Genomic DNA, 26287 nt, shown 5'->3' on the forward strand with positions numbered 1-26287 from the left:
ATGTCAAATGACCACCTGGTACAATTCCTTGTCCAGGTAGGTTCATAATGACTTCCCAAGACAACCGATCAGACCTCCCACTGACACTTGACCCCCAAAGGACGGCTTCTTTAGCAGCAGAGCTCATTGTGAATCTGACTGCCTTGGTACACTGGTCAGACATGCTCTTGGTGTGTGTGTTCCTCTGTCAAGAGGGCTGCTGTCCAGACCAGAGACCAGGTCAGATCGCTGACTGCTGCTGGTGACCTAAAGAGTGGCCCTTGGTTTGCAAAGCTCAGTCTTGATGGTCTGACTGACTAGAACGAAGAAAAGGGTGAGAGGGAGATATGAAGGGAAACAGTCAGTCACAACAGAATACTAAGAAATGCATTTGATCTCATTTGAATTCCTGTTGAATCTTGTACTGGGTAAATGATGTAGCATAACTCTTAAAAGGATTCCTTCTTACATTCAGACGTTCCACATGCAACAACTTTCTCTCTCTCTCTCTCTCTCTCTCTCTCTCTCTCCCACTCTCTCACTTTTTCACACATACACACACACACACACACACACACACACAGATATGTAAAATATTTAAGTCACAAATGTAAATGTCCCCAATTCCCACTGCCAGAGCAATGGTAGATCACCATCAGAGTGTTTTCCCCCTTAGATGGTTGAGTAGACAGCTGATTCAGACCTGGCCAAATTGAAGGACAGTCAGTGACAGTGTTCTCCATACCGACACATGAAATGTAATCACATAGAAGACAAACTAAGAACATTAAGGCAGGGATCACATTAGCCAGCGGCAAGCGTATGCAACGCTCAGACCATAATAAGTTATATCTTGTTCCTATGGTAACACAACACGGTTTTGCCTTAATCTGACAATTGAATACGCTTGTGTTGCGCTTTGAAAGTTGAACCAAGTCCAACGCTCAGCTTGTTCAATGCTAGCATTACGCCAGCGTTGCCACCGTTCCGCTGCCGAACCATAGAGAACAATAGGAAACCTGTCGCTTGCTAATGTGATCCCTGCCTAACCCTAACAATGTTGAGCTGTGTAAAACTGTTACAGATGGAAAGACCAAATATAAAAGCTGTTACAAGTAACTAGCAGCCGAACATATTTTTCATGTGTGATACATTATAGAAATGCGTAACATTACATATTCAAATTTTGGCAACAATTTGGCAAAGTAAACTATATTAAACTACATTAAACATTCTCCCACCCAACAGATTTCACTTTTATTTCTTAAAAATAAATCTCACACTTACTTGTGTGTGGGTGGTTGTTGATTTGATGTTGCTGACCCTCACACTTGCACACACAGAGGAGGACACGCTGGCAAGTGGCACTGGTACTCATAGGCAAATCTATTACAGTAAGTCTTACTGAATCGAAAGTGAATCCTATTGCTATTGCTCCTGTGCCAGGCATTTCTTTAGACACACCCAGGCACACCACACGGTAACAGATGTTTGTTTTAGGAACCAGACCTGGCAAAGCATGTAAACATGCAGTTATCGCTCTCTCTCTCCTTTGGATAATTGAAAACAGCCAAAGCCCAAAATATTTTTAAAAATCTCAATTGTGTAGTAGGTACTCTAAGGAACAATGATCTGCAACTTATTGTGCAATGGTGACAAAGCCTCGTTAGGCTTTCATGACACCACACTCACCATGAACTTCCTTTACTTCACACTTATTACTAACTTCCCTGATTACTTCTTCTGGTTATCACTTACACCTCTGCACTACAATGCCCATTTGTCCTGGTCTGTGTATAAAGGTAGTATTTATTGTTCTGTATAAAGGTAGTATTTATTGTTCTGTGTGTAAAGGTAGTATTTATTGTTCTGTGTATAAAGGTAGTATTTATTGTTCTGTATAAAGGTAGTATTTATTGTTCTGTATGTAAAGGTAGCATTTATTGTTCTGTGTATAAAGGTAGTATTTATTGTTCTGTGTGTAAAGGTAGTATTTATTGTTCTGTGTGTAAAGGTATTTACTGTTCCTTTAAGGTCTGCTGTTTACACTGTGGCTTTAATATCAGTCCTCATTTGTAAGTTGCTTTGGATTAAAGCATCAGTGAATAACTGTAAATGCATGAAAATGTGACACCATTTGCACGTCTGCATTGACTGATTTTTCCACTCTTGTCTACTGGGAGATGTCCCTCCAATATAGACAGACAGAGTCAGTGTCTTTTAAAACATAAGGTGCTACCAGTTTATTCATTTGTGTAAGGGTATAAATCAAAAAGTTGTGGAGAAAATTCTACACCACCATAAAGCTTTGCAGTTCAAGCTGTCTATTGTAGCGTGTATAATCTTAATGCATTTATAAAATGAATTACAAATATACATAATTTGAACATTTCATTTCATCCTTTTTTTGACCCACCCCCCCCCCTCTTCGGAGGTCGTCTTTGTTATTGCTAATTTATTATGAGCGCATATATGCAGACATACAAAACATTTAAATATATACAATAATTTACACATTTACAGTTTGACAAAAATAATCGAATGTCTCATTCATCAGCTTCCATCTCCTCTTCAACAGCTCCCAGCGACAGGCCCTGGAATGATTCTACCAAGCCACAGCTGGCATCTTCTGGCATCTGTGAACAAATGTCAACATGAAGGACTGAGTAGTGGAGGGATGGTCCATTAAACGTATGGAATTGAATAAAGGGCTGTTTTAAAGTCTGCATACCCAGTCCATCTGCTCTTCCTGAGGAGCCAAGCACAGACTCTGTAATGATCGGGTGACCTCATCCACAGGACCCATCTGAGGTGTCTGCATCATATATTTAAGAAGATGTAATAGAATACAAAGCTGCTTGAGCTAACCTATACCAAGAACATTGCTGGGTTTGTCACCAAAATAACACCGTATCTATATGGAAATAATGTGACGCTAGTTTGATGACAGTTTCAGTGGACAGGTGCTTTAGTGTGGATGTGGTTGTAACATCAGAGGCATAAACTGTAAACTGAGGGGCTCTAAGATGGCCGACACACACGTACCCAGTCCATCTCCTCACTCAGGCACATCCTCTGGATCATGTTGATGTCATCCAGATCACCCACAGCCTCCTGTTTTAAAGATTGACACTGTCAATATACTCATGTTTTGCTGAAACAAATTATATGCCCTTTCTATAAACAGAAAATTTGAATGTCGGCACCCTTTGTCCAGTATCACGGGCTGTGCCTATTAAGCACTGCTGTGGATGTGTAGCTTACCCATTCCATCTCATGGTGGGAACCATTATCTGACCTCTGGCTGCCTGAGAACCCCCTGGACTTGTTCTGTCCAGACAGCAAGAAGACATAGATAAACTACTACCGCTACTACTACCGCTAGTCTAAATATCTACATAAAATATCTGTAATGCTAATTATTTACTTCATTTAATATTACATAACAGTGCAGATATGTCATAACAAACACAATATGTAAAGAAATGAGAGAAAGAGGACTTAGCCAAAGGCTCCGTTAGAGGTCATCGTGGCACTTGCGTCAAGTTCTCAGGAAACCACTGGTGGATTCCAACGGTGGTTGTGCAGCACAACACAGGAATCCAAGGCCAGAGGCCCCAGTGACTGAGAAGACTGGTATGTCATTGACTGGTATTGTCAGGCTTTTGGTATAGCAATTCACAAGGTTTTCTGACTTTGTGAGAGTCATGTTTTCGCCCAAAGGCAAAGTCAGAAAGAGAGAGCGAGAGAGAGAGTGTGAGTGAGAGAGAGATAGAGTGTGAGAGAGATAGAGAGAGAGAGAGAATTCACAAGGTTTTTTGACTTTGTGAGAGTCATTTTGCATTGCCCAAAGGCAAATTCAGAGTGACTGGTAGTCATTCACAAGGTTTTTTGACTTTGTGAGAGTCATCATTTCGCCCAAAGGCAAAGTCAGAGAGAGATGTAGGAGAAAGAGCAAAAGAAAAGAGAGAGAGAGAGAGAGAGGTGTAGGATACAAGAGGGACTCAGAGAAAGGGAGGGAGAGAGAGAGAGAGATACACAAAAATGGTCAGTTGCTGTATGCAATAATCCATTTAGACTCCACATGATAATTCAGACATTGTTCATTGTCATACTCACACACACACACACACACATGCACACACGCATGACGCATGACACACACACACACACACACACACACACACACACACACACACACACACACACACACACACACACACACACACACACACACACACACACACATATATACAGAGTAAAATATAAATTCCAAACCATCACAATTCCAGTGACCTTGCTGAGACAGATCTTGCACATACTTGAGACCTGAAAAAAGTGTGCAGAGGTATCCTAAATGTGTCCTAAAGCATAGCAATAATATTCCTTATGTAAACCATAGCCAATTATGTTCATTTAAACGAATTCTGGTGCAAAGTAAGTGCTAGCTGAACAGAGAGAATTTCAAATCACATTTTTTTAGGTTAATTATAGCAAATACAAGGTTTTTTGACTTTGTGAGAGTCATTTTGCATAGCCCAAAGGCAAATTCAGAGTGACTGGTAGTCATTCACAAGGTTTTTTGACTTTGTGAGAGTCATCATTTCGCCCAAAGGCAAAGTCAGAGAGAGATGTAGGAGAAAGAGCAAAGAAAGAGAGAGAGAGAGAGGTGTAGGATACAAGAGGGACTCAGAGAAAGGGAGAGAGAGAGAGAGAGAGATACACAAAAATGGTCAGTTGCTGTATGCAATAATCCATTTAGACTCCACATGATAATTCAGACATTGTTCATTGTCATACTCACACACACACACACACACACATGCACACACGCATGACACATGACGCATGACACACACACACACACACACACACACACACAAACACACACACATGCACACACACACACACACACACACATATATACAGAGTAAAATAAAAATTCCAAACCATCACAATTCCAGTGACCTTGCTGAGACAGATCTTGCACATACTTGAGACCTGAAAAAAGTGTGCACAGGTATCCTAAATGTGTCCTAAAGCATAGCAATAATATTCCTTATGTAAACCATAGCCAATTATGTTCATTTAAACGAATTCTGGTGCAAAGTAAGTGCTAGCTGAACAGAGAGAATTTCAAATCACATTTTTTTAGGTTAATTATAGCAAATACAAGTGGCAAAATGAACTGATCATGATTAGCCTAAAAAATACAGCAGACTAGGCTATTTATGCAGTCCATCCTCCCACAAGATAATGATTAAAATCAAGTCAATAATTAATAATCTTATATAATCACCTCACTGTACCTACCTTAAAGTTACCAGTCGACTGTATAAATAAGCCTTTAAACATTCGTTTGCACCTCTCAAATGGTGTAGGCTAGTGTGTGCACACACATTTGTAGGCTACGGCTTATGTATCATGACGTATTGGTTCTTCAAAAACGAAACAGAAAGTAAAGCAACATTTCTCCACAGAAGGCGTACATCCCTTGCCTAGGAAATGGAAACTAACTGACAAGTGCAGACCCATTTTTATTTTTTATTTGCCAAACATAATAACAGTGGCGGTGACGTAACATAGAGGTTCTAGAGGTTAAGCCAGCCATATAGTCAACACTATTTAATAGCCTATTAGGCTACATTGTCCATTCCTGTTTTTTCCATTTTTGTGTTAGGCCTATTGTTTCTTATGGTATTCCATAAGTATAATTGTTATAGGAAAATAAGTCAGATATAGTGGCCAAACTCTAGCAAGTTGTATTTTTTATTATTATTATAAATTTTATTTTTATTAAATTATTTTTTTTTAATTTTATTAAAATTATTTTAAATCTTGGACGTGCATTAGGCCTATGTGCATGTTTGCTCTGCTTTCTTCTAATTTTGCCCTTGTGGGAGATTATCTTGATTTAATGTGATGTAGGCCTAACAGTATTGAAGCCACAACTGCACCCTAAACTAAGCTACTAAGACACCTTTTTGTTGCATGCAGTGACCAATTGCGCAGGAAGTCGTATTCGTAGTAGTAGCCTACCATTCAATAGGCTATTAAAAATGCACGTGCATGTTTTCGTTGGTTTGGGGGACAGACCTTCGTTTCCAGTTTTCGGAGCCTGCTGTCTACAAAGACCGGATTTGTTTGTTTGTTTTACAGTAGGCCTACGGAATGGGTGATGAATAGATGATTACTGAATGTGACAAAAAATGTATTTACTTGAAATTTCGTACGATCGCTGATTGTAGGCTACCTTATGTTCTTATTAGTTGCTCCTTTCCTCACTCAACCATGCCACCTTCTTCCTGCCAATTGGGATCATTGCGTGCTCTCCATCACCCATCAAGGCCGTAAACATAATATAGCCTACATTGGTGAACATGTTGTGCTCTTACCAGAATTACACATTATGTTTTTCCACATCTCTGAGACCAGTTGAAGCAGTTTCATGTCTCTGTTGCTAAGTTTCGGGCGGTCAGGCAAGATTACCTGAAGCTAATTGAACAGGAAAAATCTTCCTTAAATGACAAAAAAAAACATCATCTAGTTCACATCTTTCACATGCCTCTTTGTTTTGCAGGTGCAAGGAAATAAATATGATCCTTATGGAATATCATCTCCCACTTCCTCTAAATACCTCATGGCCTCTCCTCTATGTCATGTTCTCCATTCTCATCTCATCTCACAACTGCACTGCCACCTCTGCTCTTTCCTTCTCTCTATAGTAAATGGATATTATGGTCAGTCTACAGTTGTGAAAATATCGATATACGGCGTGTCATGAGTTTGGCACCCATTAGGCTGAGTTTGGCGACTGCTCTCTCCTTCACTACGCAGTTGGTGGTGCCTTCATCGTTTTCTCTTCATATGGGACTGGGAGTGTTTGTCAGGGCATGAATGTCAGTGTGAGAAATATTCCAAAATATAATTTTTGTGGCACCTGACCTGACACCCAATATCACGCCACGTGTAGGCTACCTTAAGTAAGAGGAAAAACCTTCCATAAATGACAAACCATCATTTAGTTCACACCTTTCAAATGCCTCCTTGTTTTGCAAGGAAATAAATCCTCATGAAATATGATCGCCCTCTTGAAAGAGAATGCTGCTTTTCATGTGCAGAGGTTCTCAAACTCTTTTGAGCTAAGGTACACCAAAGGTCAAACCAACACACGCAGGCACAGACTTCTGGTTATTGATTATTGAAGTGTATGTCACATACATTATTGAGGCTAAAACAGGGGTTCAGTCTTATGCCCATACTTGCTCCATAAACATAGTGTTCATGAGCAGAGACCACATATGCATATGATTACTTTGCTGGTTATAGATCTGAAGCATATTGGGCTACTTTGAAACAACCCCTTTATGACTACCTACTATAACCATGTCATTGATGCGTTTCAAAATACGCCTCTAGCCTACTCCAGAAGCTAGTACAAAATTCCATGGCACACCGGTTCAGAACCACTGGCCTGGTGCAACAAAACTACATCAAATATAGTTTGTTACGCTCGATAGCCTATCCCGAATGTATTTGGGGGAAATTCAAACTGACAGCATGCATAAATGTAATGAAATTGCGGCTTAGCAGGTGATGCTCATTTATACAGTAGACCCTTTCATGGAATTGTCATGCGTTCTATTATTGACATCAAAGGTGTGCCTAAAATAGGCCTATGTCTGAGGATTAGTGAAGTAGCAGTCCAGACTCATTTAAATTTGAAATGAAGGTTTGTTTAACAGAACAGTTTACACAGATATTTTTTTTTTTTATTTTGCATCTTCAAAATGTTCACGTTTCATATATGGGAATGAGATGACTGAGAAACTGACACATTTCTGTTATAGCACTATCCTGTCCTTTGACAGTCTTTCTTTATCTAAGCAAAATAGAAATATTAAAACAGATATGTAGAAAGGCACATTTCGTTTTTTTTTTTCTTTCAAAATACATTTTGGCATGCATTCGCTTAAAAATAACAACAAAAGAAAAGGGTGGTAAACGTTCAGATCGACTCGACCCATTGTGTGTGGAGCACCACATGAGCCATAGTCACAGTATTAGCACTCTGTTCTCCTCCTGAAGGGAAAAAAATCAAATAAAAACATGAGACCACTAAACCGTTGGCAGAGAACAAGTCCCCTCTGAGAGATTATATACACAACATAAATAACATTCACCGACAGAGTGGAGAAACCATGCAACGTGCCAGTTTGGTCCAGCTGACGACGGACGTGGTCAGCTCGGGCACAGTGTTGACCTAAACTTGTCTCCTGAGAATCACCCTGGCGACACTCCCCACCTTTTCCCCATGGAGACACGCTGAAGTACACAGGAATGGGCGTACATTGTTTTTGGCACATGTAAGTTTTTTTTTTTTTTTGTCTTTTTGTTTTTACACAATGATAATATCGCAACCATGTCTCCTTGTCATTTGTTTTCTCTTTCAGTGCTAAAAAACCTGACATCATCCAGGAAGGACCATCAAGGTACAGTAGGTAGGCTGACTTGAGCATACACTTTTGTGGTAATCGAAGAAGAGCCGGTGGCAAGACGACCTAAAAGCAATTTATACCAGTACAAAAATAAGCCGTAACCTTAAACTTAACCAGGGCTACTCCCATCAAGAAGTTAGGAAAACATCTGAAGCACAGTGCATTTAAAAGCAGAAAAAACAAAACAAAAATAAAAACATAAACAGCAAAAACAGAACAAAAGCAAAACACCCTGCAAATTCCAAATTGTGCCCTACTGCACAGAGGAGGCTGTGCAGCTTATAGCTTGGATAACAGTAGTTTTTTTTCCATATAACTTTTCCCCACATTAAGGGATTGAGAGAAACTTAACCCAGATCGAGATTATGTGCTATGATGTCAGTGCGTGTACAGAGAGAGAGAGAGAGATGGGCATTGTCGCTGGGGTCACAGAGGTCATCTGCCCCGTGCCCCCGGCATGCAGATGAGGGGCATGCTGGCTCTCATTGCTCACAGCCAAAAAACCCAACCCTAACGTGGGAGGGCTCATCTGGAGAGCTTGCTGATGACGCGGATGAGCGCTGCGTTCTCGTCTTTCAGTCTCTGGTTGTCTGAACGGAGATCCACCAGGACCTGTGGGATGGAGGGGGGGGGGGGTGGGGAGAAGGCAGCGCATCAGAAAGACCTGTGGTGGGAATGCACTGCATTTTTTTTCCCATAAGCAATACAAATAAATGAAATCAGACTCAAACATCAGCTAGATACCTTTAGCTCGTCCTCCAGCTCTGCTGCCTTCCTCTGCAGGACTTTCTTCTCCTGAAACGACCAAGAGAGAGAGAGAGAGAGAGAGAGAGAGAGAGAGAGAGAGAGAGAGAGAGAGAGAGAGAGAGAGAAAAGAAGAACACATTAGATACAGGGCCCACAGCTCTGGCTCCTACTGGCCCGGTGACATGACACCTGCAGCTCAGGGGCAGGGAGGGGGGGTCAGTGGGAGGAGGGACGAGGTCAAAAGTGGGAACTCACAAACTGCTCCAGCTCCAGCAGGGCAGGCCGCTCAGAACCGTTCTCTTGACTCTGGCATGGACACATGGACACACGGACCGACGGACACACAAACACACACACACACACACACACAACACCGATGATGTTAATATCGTGCACCACAGATGAGCACCGATCAGCACTCTCTCTGCACGCACAGGGAGAGAACGCTGCCTGGTGCAGGCACATGCAACAGCTGGCCAGAGGTTGCATGACCATGCGTGACCCGTCATGTGTGATTCATCATCTCAGAGGGATCCCTTTCATGCACTTAGGGTCATGAGGACAGAGCTGCGGGTGGAGAGGAGAGATGGACTTGTTCGGACTTGGTTGTCCCACGGCCCTAGACTAGACTAATGACTAATGACTAATGACTAGTGCTCCTAGGAAACCCACACCTTGGAAAAACTGAAAATTCTCTCCCTTTCGTCATCATTCACCTGTTTTACCAGCTGCAGCTGCGCTTTCATTTGCACCCCCCCAGCTCATCTTCCTCTCCCTTCTCCTCTTCCTCTTGACATCTTTCATACCTCACCCCTCGCTCATCTCCCCTCTTCTCCTCCTCCTCCTCCTCCTCACCTGTCGCAGTCGCTCCAGCTCCACCTTGCTCTCGCTGAGCCGCAGCTGCGTCTCCTGCAGCTTGTCACGCAGCAGCGCGTTCTCCTCCAGCACCTCCGAGTACAGCTAGCAGGAAACAGGAAGCAACACACACACACACACACACACACACACACACACACACACACACACACACAGTTTCACAAGTGTTGCCTAGATCCGGCTTCTCACTTAAGCAATGGCTGACACAGATGAAAAGGTGTTGGGTTTTCTTGTGAAATCACCCTTGATCTTGTGAAGACACCAAGTAATAAAAAGCCCCTTGCCCTAACTTAACCGGAGCAGGGCTGCCAAATGGCGGTGCAGAATGTCTATGCGCTCATTAAAGGAGAACTACTTATTAATTACTTATTAATTAATACACCGGCCCACTGGCTCCTTTGTGAGGGGTTTGTGCGCTGGACCCCAGCATGTTGAAGCAGAGGGCAGTCATTTGAGCTTTCAGGAGGGCGAGTATCTCTGGGATGAAAAATGGGGACAACGCAGAGATCTGTGGCTGTATGAGTGAGGGAGGCTGAAGACTGTTGTTTATGAGAGGACAGCCCTGAGACTGGTGTTTATGAGTGGACAGCCCTGAGACTGGTGTTTATGAGTGGACAGCCCTGAGACTGTTGTTTATGAGTGGGACAGCCCTGAGACTGTTGTTTTGAGAGGACAGCCGCGGAGACTGTTGGGTGCCTGAGGGGACAGTCCTGAGACCAGTATGGCGATGATGGGACAGCCCTGAGACGTTAGGGTGTATTAGTGGACAGCCCTGAGACCGTTGGGTGTATTAGTGGACAGCCCTGAAGGACTGGGTTGGGTGTATTAGTAGACAGCCCTGAGACTGTTGGGTGTATTAGTAGACAGCCTGGGGCTGTAGGAGACCACGGTTAGCACAATGTATCAAGTCATGGTGAGGGAACTCACCACCCTGTAGTCCGGCTGAGGAGTCCTCTGACTGCGACTCACTGTAGAGGAGACCACAGTGTGCCCCATTAGCACACACACACACAGTCATGGCACAAGACCTCAGAGAAATAAACTAATAGACTTACAGGGCTGTATGGGCTGGGAGGGTATCTTCACTGGGATCAGCATCTTCTGTCTGTAAACACAGCCCTGTAGTCCTTGGGTAGTTCCTTTCCTTTTGGTGTGATATTGAAACATCACTGTAGAGGCACTACAGAGTGACCCATTAGCACACACACCTGAGACTGTTGTTTATGAGGAGGACAGCCCTGAGACTGGTGTTTATGAGTGGACAGCCCTGAGACTGTTGTTTATGAGTGGACAGCCCTGAGACTGTTGTTTATGAGTGGACAGCCCTGAGACTGTTGTTTATGAGAGGACAGCCGTGAGACTGTTGGGTGCCTGAGGGGACAGTCCTGAGACCAGTATGTATATGATGGGACAGCCCTGAGACCGTTGGGTGTATTAGTGGACAGCCCTGAGACCGTTGGGTGTATTAGTGGACAGCCCTGAGACCGTTGGGTGTATTAGTGGACAGCCCTGAGACTGTTGGGTGTATTAGTAGACAGCCCTGAGACTGTACGGTGTGTATCAACGAAGGTGAGGGACACTCACCACCCTGTAGTCCGTCGAGGAGTCCTCTGACTGCGGCTCACTGTAGAGGAGACCACAGAGTGACCCATTAGCACACACACACACAGTCATGGCACAAGACCTCACAGAGAAATAAACTAATAGACTTACAGGGCTGTATGGGCTGGGAGGGTATCTTCACTGGGATCAGCATCTTCTGTCTGTAAACACACAAGGCGAACAATGAGCGGGTAGTTCCTTTAAAGGAGAAGTTTGGTGTGATATTGAAACATGATACAGAGTGTGAACTTTTGTCTCATAGCTCATCTCAGCTTTTCCCCTGCACTCCGAAATCTGGCGCAAGTTAGCCGATGCTACCAACAGGTTTTCAATGGGGGTGCCTCGGGCATCGGGCTAGCCATGCAAATAAATCCCTGTTTTACACCATTTACGAGGCTCAAAGTAGCTCCACACTTCATTGATAGACTTCCGAGGGCCGTGACATTTAAAACGAGACATTGAGAAAAACCACTGGTAGTTTATTTACGCCGCCATCTTGAATTTAGTTACGATAAGTCGAGCGACAAGTACGAATGAACAGGTATGATAAGGGATCAGATTCCAAAAATAATCTTGCATTTCATCCAATATTTGGCACATACCTAGGTTAGGGACTCTGGTCTGGGCAGCACGTAATTTCTCTAAACTTGTTTTGAGCTTGTTGCCAGGCTATGACTTCCTAACCCTGTAAGTTCGTAGCATTGACAATTGGCAGCTTGGGACATGTCCACAAACTGACTGTCAGTGGGCTACGGCTAGCAGGGCTATCAAAAAAAGAAATCTAAACAGCTGTCAGCTGTGATAGGTCTTGCTGTGTGGTGTACGAGATGCTTTATGTACCCTTGAGTGTCAAAGCTGTATTATCTCTGAGAATATCTGAATCAGTCCTGTAAGAAATTTGTCAATTCAAATAAAGAATTCAAGTGTGTATGTGTATGTGTATGTGTGTGTGTGTGTGTGTGTATGTGTCCATCACCTCTCCAGTGAGCTGGACCACTCCGGTGGAGCGTCTCTCCCTCCTCTCCCTTTTCCTGCGCTCCCTGGAGCCCAGGCGGTTATCTCCCTCTGGCGCCCCCTGTTTGACTGAGTCTGTGTCTGCAGCAGAGGCAACAACAGAGCCAGACATCACCAGCCGGACGTCAGAACTCCCCACAGGGAGACGGTCATCCGCTCATATGCTAAAAAATATGCTGCGGTGTTTCAATATTATTTTCATTAGAATAACCTTGCCATTATGTATATTAGGAGACGTTCATTCTTTTATCCAACCAACATTAACTGTATCTCTGATAGCAATGAACCGTCACGCTGGGTCTTCAAATTATAGGTCACCAATCAATAACTGAGTAACCAGAAAAATAAGAATATTTTATAAATGCTGAGATATGACTGGACAGACACCATCTTAAATCCTCCCTTCCTGTCTAAGGCATGCTGTGGTGTGAGGAGCCCGTTTGTGTGGAAACACTGCCACCTATCCACTGAGCAGAGACACTACAGAACCCTATTCACAGGCACTGAAGCAATTACTTGACATCAGTCAGTTTGGAGTGGAGACCCTCTCTCCTCACCTCTCTCTGCTGGCGTCACCGTGACGATGGGGCTGACCGGCTGGACGCTGCGGGGGGATTCTGAGCTGCGGGGATTGATGGTCCGCTCTGCCTCCTTCAGGTCGGTGAGCGTCACCCCCTGTTAATCAGACCACAAACAACGGCAATTGAGTTTAACCCTACCCAGCGCGATATGGATATAAAATAACTGGTACTTTATTGTACATTTAAAAAGTAAACAAACTAAAAAACCAACTGGACCTGTGTGGAGCGCCTGGACTGGCGCATGAGGCGGGAGCGGGCCTTCCTCTGGGACTCGGACTCCTCGTCACGGGACGGCGCCTGGAACCTGGACAGAGGACGACACCACACACACCCTCCGTCTGACATCGGTCTGGTAGCTCAGCACTGAAGTCTCTCACAGTATACAGTGGCCCTCATCAGCTCTGTATCACTGGACCGTTACAACTACAACAGTAACCTGGACTGGAGCACACAGTGGAAAGGAGCTACCGTGTCTCATGTGTGAATCCCCACTAGATAGATTAGGTTGTCTACTGTTCATTTAGCTCATTTAACTAATACTGACAGCTTGTAACACGCTAGATGCCACAGTCTGTATATTACTTAACACATTAAGATGTGCCTCATATGGAAGTGCTTGCAGGCAAGTTGGATGGAATTGTGGAAGTGCTTGCAGGCAAGTTGTGTGGCATTTCATAGCATGTTTTGGGAGTGTGTCTACATTCTTCTGCTTGCCATTTTTTTGTTTTTGTTCTTTATTTCACTAATTATTTGCTTCCTGTTTTTGTTTTGCCTGCACATAACTATTCTGCACCCTCCAACCCTGGACAGGGAAGCATAGGCCCACTAGTCAACGCACAATGAGGATATTCCAACATATATTTATCTCTTTATTATTCTCTAAGAGCCCACTGGGTGGCGCTGGTGTCTTACTTGCGGCCTTCGGCTACGGCGTTGCTGGGGCTCTCGGTGGGAGACTCTCGCTTCTGCGGGGTGGGCTGAACCCGTGCCGTCCGGCTGGACAAGTCCTGGTCCTTCTCATCCGACTCCTTCTCGTCGGCCGTCTGCACAGCAACAAGAAGAGCAAGAAAAACAACAGGACGCGTTCAGTGAGATTCGGCTTCAGGGAAAGTAGTCTTTTTTTTTTTTTCTTCCTAAAGAATTTCCTTTACTGCAGTAGCTCATTTTGCCAGAGCCGGAGGTGTCTCTGACAAGCCTGCCACTGAAAAACAGTCCAGGACAAACCGTTAAAAAGTAAACATATCTCTTTAAAAATAAGATACCGTACAGGGCTCCAGACTAACTTGTTGCATTGCTTGCACTGGTGCGCCTAACCTTTTTATTTAGGTGCACCAGCACAAAATTTAGGTGCACCCAAATTTTTCATCGCGGCACCTTTAACATCACAATTTTAAGGTCCCCTTTTTATTGCTCTCCATATACATTCCGTGTCTGAGCTGTTGTCAGAGCATGGACCAGGAATGACAGTATTGATTTGATTTGGGGCCTCCACCACCTTGACGACATCAGTAATATTGAATACTGTGATCATTCACATCAGTGTCAATGTTATTACAGTGGTGGTGTGCAGGTCTAATTGAGTGCCTGTCACTTTAAGAGGAACGCCAAAGTAGCTTTCATTCTCATGGTTTTAGGCTAGAGGAAAATAGTCGCGCATCATCCAAGGATATATGGATGCAATTCATTATGTTTTCTATGTCATTTGATAAAATAAATGTTCAAAAAACTAACAAGTCAAAGAAAATATTTATGGGATCATAGAAGAGATAAGTGTCTTGCAATGTTAATTTCTATGATTTTGTTGAAATCATCACTACATTAATGATAGACATGACACGTGTCGTGAGCTAACAGTTACCTAGAAGGAACTCTCTCAAGATGTAAACGTTTGCCAATAGGTTGTGTAGCTTATTTCGGAAAACTCAACAGTAGGCCTAAATTAACTAAATTCCATAGCCTAGGCAACACAAACTTGAGAGGTGTAGGTCAAAATCAACATCGCTACTCGCTCGGATCACGACAGCTGTGTGCGTGTGAGGAGAAAAGTCACATAGGCTACGGGAAGCGCACGACTGTCAGTCTTAAACGTAGGCTATATCGATACTAATACAATTAGGTATTGTGAGGTTTCTAATTTCAGGGTATTGTGATACTTTTGCAGTATTGGTGCACCATGCACCACTAGTCAAAGTAGAACAACCGCTTAGTTCGTGGAGAGACAGCAGATGCTAGTAAAGTCTAGGCGCTCAACCTTGACATTAGGTGCTCCAGTGCGACCCAGGAAAAATTTTAGTCGCACCCTTAAAAATTTTGGTCGCATTTGCGACTAAATTGGTCGCACTCTGGAGCCCTGCCGTATGTTTCATAAATACATCTGCCAGCTGACACTAAAACCTGACTGCCAGGAACACTACAGAAAGTGTTGAATTCAACACAGGTGAAAAGCTCTGTGGCATTCCGTGGTCTGGTGTGTGCGTGTGTAATGTGCGCATGGTGCCTCACCTTTTCAGCAGGGCTAGTGGTAGAGGTAGTAATACTTTCACTGTCTGGACTGGACACAGTGGAACTCTCTGCAACACACAAACATCACACGTCACAATATTTTACATCCACATTCACACTGATCGGATGTTGCACATATGTGCTTAGAAACAGAAAACAAACAAACAAAAACATTTAATCATATAAACAAAACAAAAAAAGGGATAATCGATAATCCTCTATTCTTTGGTTTATGGAAGTATTCTACTGTATTTGTTTACACAAATACCTTTAACCCCAAGTATTCTTGGACCCCTATGAACTTAAAGCATTTGTATACCACTGTAATGAAATGGCTGTGGTTTTCTGCATGACTGAGTATTAGTGAGTGGTTGTGGTAAAGCTGTATGATTCGAGGCAAATGTTTTGAGAGGACTGTGTGATCACAGTTAGTAGAGAGACGGACAATCTCACAGTTGTTTGGGGTGATCCGTCTGTTTTGAGTGCTGCTGACTATGCTGAATACCTTCACAAATGGGGTGGGGGTGAGAAGATCTGCTCAAGCAGAGGACAGACACCCTTCGGCTATTTACAAGGGCATTTATACTTTAATTAAAAAGGAGGCTTCTAGGGGAAAAAAAAAAAAAAAAAAAAAACTCTGAAAATTCCAGTTAACTCAACTCAACACTTGAACTCAGAGCAACAGAACACGTGTGCCATTCGCATGCATGTGTGCAAAACACTGTGTTTGGGTGGTGAGGAAGAGTGAGGAAGACTCTGAAGGAGCGGAAGGTGGGACTGAGTGCTACCTGGGCTGCTCTCCCGCTCCTCGTTCATGTCCAGGCCTCCAGAGATGCCCCTCTCTTTCGACAGGTCCTGCACGTTTATCTTATCCCTGCTGCTCATCCTGCACACAGACGTCCTGCGTCCAGACGTCTTTTTGCCTGCAGCGTTGGCAGCCGTTGACCCTGGGGGATTCTGTGAGTCATTGTTGGACCTCTCCTCCCGCCACTAGAAAGAGTTAAAAAAAAAAAAGCATGTTATGTATGTTGTGTGCACATCACACTACGTCATTCTTGATAAATACACCCACCAAAGAAACACTGTGCCAACAAGTGGGGATGATCAATAACCCTTATAAGCCCAGGACAGACACACTGTATAATGTTAATGCAAAAAAAAAGAGTGGAAAAAACTAAATGTTTCACAAGGCTGCCAAAATTCAGGAGAGTCAGTTTCTTATTTGTTGTGTCTTTAGAATTAAATCACAATTGTAGGGAGTTTTGTTTCTCAACAGCGAACATGTGATACTCCACCTTTAAATTCCATCCTACCCACTAATAGAATTTTGAGGCCATTTTATCCAACTGAATTTGAGTCATCCTGGGACACTAGAGAGGTGCTTTACAATTCATTTGCATCAAAGTATCAGCTCAAAGTATCAGATCGACTACTTCCTGAAAACAGTGGCCAGCACATTTCCTTGCATCAGTGGACTTGCTAAAAATAGTGTGTTGTCACATGTTAGCCACAGCGGAGGGTGGACAAAAACACCAAAAGAAAAGAGCAACCGTTAGAGAGAAGTGAAGAAGCAGAAGAGAGAGAGAGAGAGAGAGAGAGAGAGAGAGACTCACATTAGCTTGGGTTTGAGACAGCTCCTCCAGCAGTACCGCCACGCTCTCATCAGCGACATCAAAAGGGGTCTGGCCCTAAAAGACACAAACAAACGGAAACAGCGACACACAAACATATACAGACACACGCACACAAACACATACATACACACAAACACACACACACACACACACACAAAATCTTTACTGCCATGCGCACAGTAGGTTCTATACTGCTAAAGCCACAATGTCATCTCTGCCCTAGTGTTGTTCGCTGCCTACACAGTTTCAAAACCCATGTTTGCACAGAGTGCCTAGCTGCGGCTTCTCGGAAATGGGCCCTGTCTGGTGACAGGGCGCGCTGCCAGACACCTCTGATCAGAACAAGGAAAAAACACACAGCCTTCTGCATCTGCAACGCCACCATTTAGCTCACGTGCAACATACACATCTCTGCTGCCATTACCGTCGTCCTCAGTCTACCTTTCCCTCTCTCTATTGGTCCCTCGGTGTCTGAATCAACACTTGTCTAATTCTTCCCCCAATTATCTGTCAGCCTACACAACTATCTACACTGAACAAATACATGAATCGAAATGCAAGCAATTGAAATCTAATTTCTCCATGCTCTCACAATCCTGCTTCCCTTACAATTCTAATTCTATTCTATCTAGTTATTACCACATGAAATCTGTAGTTTACTGCCTATTACTGATCGACTGCACATATGAGATTACCGGTATTATTATTATCCATATTAATGACATTTTAGTTACTTTATAGTATAAAGTTTACCCCATTACCATACAAACATATTCCTCCTCGGCCCTCCCCTCCCCAACCCAACCCCTGTCCCTGATCCTCACCGCCGCGCTCCGAGCCTCCATGTCACAGAGCTGCTCAGCCAGGATGCGGCAGGCCTCCCCCTGTCCCCAGTGGGCCGCCGCGTGCAGGGGAGTCCAGCCGTCCTTGTCCACCACCGACACATCCAGCCCACACTGACACAGCAGCCTGGGGGGACACAGCAGAGAGAGGGGGTCAGAGGGGGACAGAGGGGGGACGGAGAGCACCACAGAGACCCAAAGGGTCACCATACATCATGATCACGGCTACAGATCTACTGTCTGGTCACCATACATCATGATCACGGCTACAGATCTACTGTCTGGTCACCATACATCATGATCACGGCTACAGATCTACTGTCTGGTCACCATACATCATGATCACAGCTACAGATCTGCCGTCTGGTCACCAAACATCATGATCACACCACTCGGCTCATCTACAGATCTGCTCTCTGGTCACCATACACAGTGACCATCACCATCAGTGAGTGTCAGCCACACAGTCAACATCTGTATGACCATCAGTGAGTGTCCACATCCCATTCAAAAGACACTGATTATTTCACCTTCCACTAAAAAAAACACAGCCAAGACTACAACACACCACAATAAACACACCACATTACAGTATCTGCCAGACTATCGAATACATCTATCCCATGCTGTGGCAGTACACTGGTTGGCTTGGGGTAACTGCGTCTGTCGGTGGTGAGTACTGTTAAGAGTGTTGGAGGGGGGAGGAGGACTGGGAGAGCCCTCTGAGCACGGATGGAGGGGGTATACTCATTTCCTCAGGAACTTTCTCTCGCTCCAAAACGCCAGGATGTAAACAGCGTCTATTCTTAGCCACGCGCCTCGAAGAGAAGTGTCGCAATCTAGGCGAGCGCGACAGTGGCGCTATCTTATTCGAGTGCCACGCCTCAACGGATTCATTGTGGTGTGTGTGTGTGTGTGTGTGTGAGATACACTCGGCCGTCTTTCCCAGCACTGCACTGGCCTCAGCAGTAGGACACTTTACACTGTCTCCCCAACTAGAAAACTCCAGGGATCAACTAACGAAACTCATAACTAAGGCCTGACAACAATTGCAGCGAGTAGTTATTTCTGAGAGGCATTAATAATAGCACATCCTGAGCGAAAACAGCAGGGTTTCCTGTGAGCCGGACCACACCTTGTGTCAGGCCTCCACACTGTGAGGACCACTGTGCTCTGTGACACGCAACATGGCAGGCTATGCGCTACTAGGCACAATCTCATTTTGCTTATTCAATAGCATGCGCACGACCCAATCATGCTTGGGTCTGTCTGTTCACAAATGAAGAAGTTCTCTGTGAATGAATTCCTTTTCCGTTAAACCTCAACAAACAAAGATAACCATTCAACTTCCATCATGTTCCTCTAGATGTTAAAAATGACCACTACTGCTGCTAATTACTCAATCCTTTTATGTTTGATTGTGGTCTGCTCTTTGCACATTTGAATGTGCTATAGCATATCTGCCTGGCCACCCTCCAACTCCGAAACCAGTTTCCAAAAATCACACTCTCTTATCCAGCTTGGTGCCGTCTTTAAACGATCACAGACAAAAGAGAATGGCACAGCTTTTTGTACACAACCAATGGCGATACTGATAGCGTCAGCATGACACACGGACGTGTATTTTCGTTGAAACTAAGTCAACTGCATTTAAAACCTTCATTTATAAGGGAGATGTGTTTTCTGTACTTCTGAAAGGGACACCAACACCAACATGCCCCTTGGAAATCAAAAGTGCTTTGACAAGGTTCAGACCAATTCTCATTGCACTGTGCACTGCGTCAATACCGGCATCATTGCAAATAACGGCATCATCGCTTATTCTTACACCGAAGCCTGTCCGTGGCATCATGCATGCACACATGTAAATACCAGGGGTGACACGACAGGAAGGGGTCAGAGGTCGGAGGAATCCTCCACTTAGAGAGAGAGAACAACGACTGTATGGGGCTGGGGATGAGAGGGGAAGGGGTGGGAGAGGATGGGGTGGGACAGGACAGGACCGGGAGCTGCTCACTTGATGGCCTCCAGGTAGCCCTTGGCAGCGGCCACGTGCAGGGGAGTGGCACCGGTCCTGGGGTTGTGGACGTCCGCGGGCAGGCCCTCAGTCAGCCACTGGCGAGCGTCGCCCATGATTTGCTCCTCCTCCGCGCGCTTGGCTGCAACAAGGTCCACTCCTGAAAAGAGAGAACATTTTAATGACCTTTAGTTCACAGAATATATATGGCAGAAAAAGAAAATCCAATCCATGTCGCCAGTCCCCCTAAGCATGTTAATGGTCACCTTTGCCCCTCTGTGACTAAGTGAGTCTGCGTACTAGAGGCATTTCAAAAGACATGTTTCAGCCAGCGGCGTTCCTCAGGTGTGATATGTAATGATATGTAAGTAGGCGATTCAAAAAGGCATGATAGAGGGGCAAGTGTGTCCACACTTAACACTCTGCCCAAATATGTCCACATGATCATTTTGTGTTTGCTGTTACTCGATCACCGTCCTTGCTCCCAACAAGCATTTTAAAAAAATATATAGCTACCATGTCAAGACCTTGCCCTTCTTAGTAAGCTCAACCTGGGCTGTCCCTCCAAATAAATTGGAAAGAGAGTAAAGGACATATCACTATATTAAGGAAGTAGGCCAGTAGCTAAGCTCACAAATTGAGCACTGGGGAAGGAGAGAAAGCGTTCTCAAGCCATCAGTGTCGACAACTTTAATGTGTCGCTCCAAAATTCCAAACATTCTTGTGGCAAACAAGCTCTCTGTCCCTTTAGTCTACAAAGCATAACACACTACAAAACACACACTACAACACGCACACAGACACACACACACAGACACACACACACACAACAGAGTTGGCCAAACATGGCATTTAAGGGCCAGGACAATCTTATCTGAACTGGTGAGCATGTTTTACCATGTGACAAAAGTGTCTGTAGTCTGTGGAGGCTCATGATGCCATGATTCCATAGCGCAAATACATCACAATATCATCTACGTACACACATCACCGCTAATACATCACAATATACTCCATGTACACACATCACTGCTACTACAAACCCACCAAAATAATGCTTCACCAATAGAGTCCCCCTTACTACCATTTTCACCTACCTAGCGATGATCAAAGGTAACAGATGGTGTTTTGGCTTTAGTTACAATGTAATTGCTCTGCATTCTTTAAGTAGGTGGTAGTAGTAATAGCAGTAATAGTAATAGTAGTACAAGCTTTAAATAGTTTAACCTTCCTGTTATCCTTGGGGTCAATTTGACCCCAAGCAATGTAAAACATCATTAAATATATGGTTCACTTTTTTTTGCTTCATGTTTCATGACTTTTCCTCAATTGGAGGGTACAACAGAGTTAGCATGAAATTTGTACAACAATATGTTTTCAATGTCCTGTACAAATATTTTGTACATTGATGTTCCTTGGGGTCAGTTTGACCCCAGCTGTATGAAACATAAGATACATGAATATTTGACACATTATGGATATTATTATTGTAATAGTATGAAAACATATTGTTATTATCATTATTACATACACAAGTACATATTACATATAAGTGATTTTGGCAGGACTGTGTAAGTCAAAAGGTGAAGCAACAGCAAGCCTTTGGGCTGCTGACAATGAATGGGCAATATTGGGGTGAAGTACCTGTCACAAAAAAACTGGGTAAAAATATGAATTATAGTCATTTTCTAAGGGTTTATTTAGCTGGGGTCAAATTGACCCCAATGATAAAGCATGTCGGTAAGTTTTGAGGGTAACACAAGGGTTAAGAATAAAATGGGCCCCATGGATGCTATGGATATTGTTGTGTGTGTCTGTTGTGTCGTCCGCACAGCTAAGGACACAATATTCAACGTATCTGAGCACAGAGACAGGAACAGAACTGGGCTGTTTTTCAAGAGACACACACAGTAACGCGCTGCATGTGATGGCACCATAACAAACACGGTGCTGAGTGAATCCTTCATCTCGTTTTAACTCTATCTGTTGTTCTTAATGTAATGTACCAAACCACAATGACACCTGTGTGTGTGTGTGTGTGTGAGTGAGTGAGTGAGTATGTGAGTGTGTGTGGGGGGGGTGGTGGCAAACACTTACATGGAACATTCCCCATGTGACACTTGCATGGAACATTACCCTACATTTTTGGGGTTATGGTTATGTAGAGCAAAGGCAAAGCCGTGGGTAGGAGGCGAAGCATGTGGCAACAGAGAAGTCTTCATTGCACCCACACTCCACAGCCAGACCAACTCAATTAAAAAACCAATATGGGTTGGGCTGCATTTCATTACTAATAAGGCAACAAACCATGAACGAAAAAGAAGTTAAATATCAGTCAAAATCCAGCCCTTCTGCAAAGACACCCTCCATGTTTGGTGAGAGCCTGGTGTAGGTGTTTGGACATGTAGGTTAAGTGCTCTATGCAGAGACGTGTGTAAATAGACCGACTGCTTTTGAGTGGACGGACTCGGCTTCTGTGTGTGTGTGAGTGGACGGACTCGGCCTCTGTATGTGTGTGAGTAGACGGACTCTGCTTCTGTGTACGTGTATAAATGGACCGACTCTGCTTCTGCGTGTGTGTAAATGAACTGACCTGTTTCTGTGTGTGTGTGTGTGTGTGTGTGTGTGTGTGTGTGTGTGGACTGACCCTGTCTGTGTGTGTGTGTGTGTGTGTGTGTGTGTGTGTGTGTGTGTGTGTGAGTGGACTGACCCTGTCTCTGCGTGTGGTCCTGCAGTAGCGTCTCCGTGGCCTCGTCCTCGGCGATGTCCAGGGGCACGTCTCCGTCACAGTTCACAGCACTCAACGACGCGCCCTGATCCAGCAGGAATCTGCAAAAAAACACACAAAGGATGTAGACGCTCTCAGGACCAACCAGACAGTTTTGTAGTCTTGGAATCACTGAACATTTCTTGCCTTAACCAAAATCCCACTTTTACTTTTGTACCGCAGCCCCAGATAGTTTCACTATGTTTACAATTTCTAAAGGAGGGATCACACTGGACTTAACAAAGTGGTAGCAGCGAAGTGTAACACAACGTTCAGACCATCAGTTCTATCTTGTTTTTAAGTTACAGGAACGGTCTACGCTAACTACATCAGCTGATAAAAACGCGTCACACTACTCCACCGTGTGACCTTCTGATGAAGACGGAAGTATATGTCGAAACATGTCAAGTTAAAGAAAAAAACATCTACCAATATATGTGTCTGTGATAAAAGAAAAAACAAACTTATTTATCTCAAGTGTAGACACAATGAATGCAATACAAGGTCTACGCTCTATTGCCTTAACTGACCATTGACAACCTTTGCGTTACACTTTGAAAGTTGAACCAAGTTCAACGCTCAAATTGTTTCACACTAGCGTAATGCTGTCGCTCAACTGTTCCACTGCCGGTCTGTTATGCTGCTTGCCGTTGATCAATGTGATCCCTACCTAATGCCTCACAGGAGGACAGTCATTTTTGAAACATAAGATAATAGACACTGAGATAATCATTTTTGCCCCCAATTTCTAAATTTAACCATAACCACTGAGATATAATCAATAACAGACGTTATAAGTCTGTAAACACCACCATAAACACTGCACAGCAGGCATTTCAGCTCAATGTCTCTACTGTCCACAACATACTCAGTGATCTCCAGGTTCCCACAGCTGGCGGCGACGTGCAGTGGCGTCCATCCCTCGCTGTCCACCTGGTTCACGTTGGCGCCCTGGAGCAGAAGGAAAGCCACCACCTCCATGCTGCCATCGATGCACGCCTGTGGTGAAGCACCGGACGTCAGCACACTCGGGCACTCATGCAGGTTAAAAGCACTGTGGCTATACACTAGACTTTAGTGAGGCATTGTTTGCAAAAACACACGGATGGATATATGAACACAGTGGTTAGATAAATAGGTTGGGGAGACAAATCAGACAGATGAGGTGACCTGCTGGATAGCTGCGGTCAAGGGAATAAACACTTGAAGCCTCTTGAAGGCAAATTTGTTGTAGATCAACAACTTATAGACAACTGTGAATAATCTGTTTTGACTCTTGCAGTAGAATTCAAACGCTAAAATGATAGTAGGGACCAAGGAGAAGACTGTCTCTCCATGTTTTTTTTTCCTGCCTTTTTTTTGCTCATACCATACCTAAACACATCTATTCATATCCAGGGGACTATCTGATTAGAGCGATCAGGTGAGTAAGATTAGGCCAGGAACAAAATCCAACAGGAGAGTTAGCTCTACAGAGGGAGGGCTGGTTGGCAAGCTGCAGGAGTAGAAATCACAGCCCTCACACCTCCCAGTACGCTTTCAAAGGTACTAAAGACATGAGCTGGATAGCATGACTCAGTGAAACTCGGTGAAATTCAGCAATTACCGACCTGGTGTAAGGCGGTGATTCCATCGGCATTGGAGCAGTTGACGATGCCTCCATTGATCTCCGGGTCCACGATCTGTAGCCCTTCGGCCTCTTTCAGCATCTCCCCAGCCTCCTCCGTGTCACCGCTGGCACAGACAGCCAAGAACTCGGCCGTTCTCTCAAAGCGAACTCTTCGCCTGGGGAAGCCATGATGTAATATGTTCGTGCGAAATCAGCTGAGGTCACGGTATAACAGGTCCATCTGAACTCTATGCAGAATAATGCTGATCTCTGGCACTAGAATTCACCCTGTCCATTATTCTGCAAAGTCCAAGTAACAGGAACACAACACTCCACGCCTGTCTTTTTTCTATTGACAAAGCTGGACTTGTGACAGAAAGTTAAACCTTTACTCTGTAAATACGTACTTATCTCAATTAAATTATTATACATAACTTCTTGTTCTATCACGCTAATTTAAATAAATGAGGTCAGCACCTGACCTGAAGAGATTAACTTAAGGACCTGGGTTTCAAACTGTGGCTCACTACTTGCATCCTCATATCTGACAAATCTTGAGCCGTCGACATGTTTGAAATGTCGAAGGCTTGCAGTCATAACAGTGTGACAGCGTCAATAACGATCATTATGTTTTCTCCTTTTCAATGAGAAATTACACGTATCTGCACGACGGATTAAGTAGCAGAGCATTTGCTACAGCCGCTAACTCTTTAACTTAGAATCTACAGTGTGTAACGTTAGCTTGTGTTCTAACGACAGGGACGTGAACATTGAAGTTATCAGCTAGCTAGGAGTGCTAGCTGGCTAACTAGCTACCTGCAACAGTAACCTCAGAACTTCATTCCACTGATTCAACAGTAAATTGACTGTGAGATACTTGTTTTATTTATCTTACCTTCGTTTCATAGTTTGCTTTGTTGACCCTTGGTGTTCTACGGTGGTAGATCCGTTTCCATCCGCATCTTGAGATCCCTCCGATTCCTTAACGCCTACGGCCTCCGATTCACCCGAGTCCACAACATCTCCTCGCCACCGCTGTCTGGGTACTGGTGGTTCTCTGTCTGTACTTGATCCGGACCATCGTTTTAGTTGTTCCCGACGTTTAGCTTTCGCCATGTCCCCCATTATTCCCTTGAAAACCCTTTAACTTATAAAAATGTTCACTCGGACACACCCTCCATGTGTACTGTTTATAATCAGTTTACCACTTCCTTGACTGAAGCTGAAGTTCTTTCGTCATTTCCTGTCCATTAAGAGGAAGCAGTCAAATCTCAAAACGCTCCTCTCAAAGCTTGCTCAGAAATGTTTGAAAATCACCCTCCCGAAGTTTTGTCTCATAATGCCCGGCATACTAAAAGCTACATAATGTAACACGGCAAATGAGACAGTGAACTTTAAAGTGTAGTGACTCTCTAGGCTATCCAGCGAGGATGAATATGTCCTGTTGCTATTATGGGTGTTTTGGAGCAGTCTGGTTTCAGTGGCAAAGGTTATTTCATGTTCTGACACACTTTTGCGCTCCGGGCAAGATGCATCGCGTTCCTAAAAAAAGCGGATCTGGGTGGTACCAGAGCCCGGTACATACACGAACTGTATCAGACGTCGACGTTCTCCCCTCC

The 26287-nt window shown here is 44.1% G+C and overlaps 1 protein-coding gene and 1 long non-coding RNA gene across 3 annotated transcripts; both read right to left on the bottom strand.

The window, feature by feature from the left end:
* Positions 1-2195: 2195 nt before the first annotated feature.
* On the bottom strand, positions 2196-5400 carry LOC125297025. The gene is made up of 7 exons (XR_007193924.1): positions 5293-5400; positions 4930-4980; positions 4258-4308; positions 3244-3874; positions 3025-3093; positions 2711-2794; positions 2196-2615 (listed from the first exon to the last, which is right to left on the bottom strand). It is a non-coding gene; the product is annotated as an uncharacterized LOC125297025 (long non-coding RNA).
* Positions 5401-7754: 2354 nt separating this feature from the next.
* ppp1r12c (protein phosphatase 1, regulatory subunit 12C) lies at positions 7755-26285 on the bottom strand. Of its 2 annotated transcripts, XM_048247152.1 has the most exons (19): positions 25564-26285; positions 24670-24844; positions 23928-24058; positions 23003-23121; positions 20293-20452; positions 18258-18402; positions 17413-17487; positions 16588-16789; positions 15800-15867; positions 14210-14340; positions 13514-13601; positions 13274-13391; positions 12679-12797; positions 11814-11863; positions 11685-11724; positions 10080-10184; positions 9480-9530; positions 9222-9272; positions 7755-9089 (listed from the first exon to the last, which is right to left on the bottom strand). In XM_048247152.1, exons 1-19 carry the CDS (start codon positions 25791-25793, stop codon positions 9003-9005), a joined length of 2145 nt encoding a protein of 714 aa, XP_048103109.1. In that variant the 5' UTR covers positions 25794-26285; the 3' UTR covers positions 7755-9002. The 2 variants fall into 2 exon arrangements, with proteins under 2 accessions (XP_048103109.1, XP_048103110.1); XM_048247153.1 differs by lacking the exon at positions 9480-9530.
* Between the last annotated feature and the right edge of the window lie 2 nt (positions 26286-26287).

The sequence above is a fragment of the Alosa alosa genome, chromosome 7 (genome assembly GCF_017589495.1).
Source record: "Alosa alosa isolate M-15738 ecotype Scorff River chromosome 7, AALO_Geno_1.1, whole genome shotgun sequence".
NCBI lineage: Eukaryota > Metazoa > Chordata > Actinopteri > Clupeiformes > Clupeidae > Alosa > Alosa alosa.

Excerpts from the sequence above, each read along its gene's own strand:
- ppp1r12c (XM_048247152.1), bottom strand. The coding sequence starts at position 25,793 with ATGGGGGACATGGCGAAAGCTAAACGTCGGGAACAACTAAAACGATGG. Across the intron at positions 13,392-13,513 it reads AGTCCAGGCGCTCCACACAG|GGGGTGACGCTCACCGACCT; the intron begins GTCCAGTTGGTT and ends TCTGATTAACAG. Across the intron at positions 9,531-10,079 it reads AGCTGGAGCGACTGCGACAG|AGTCAAGAGAACGGTTCTGA; the intron begins GTGAGGAGGAGG and ends TGTCCATGCCAG.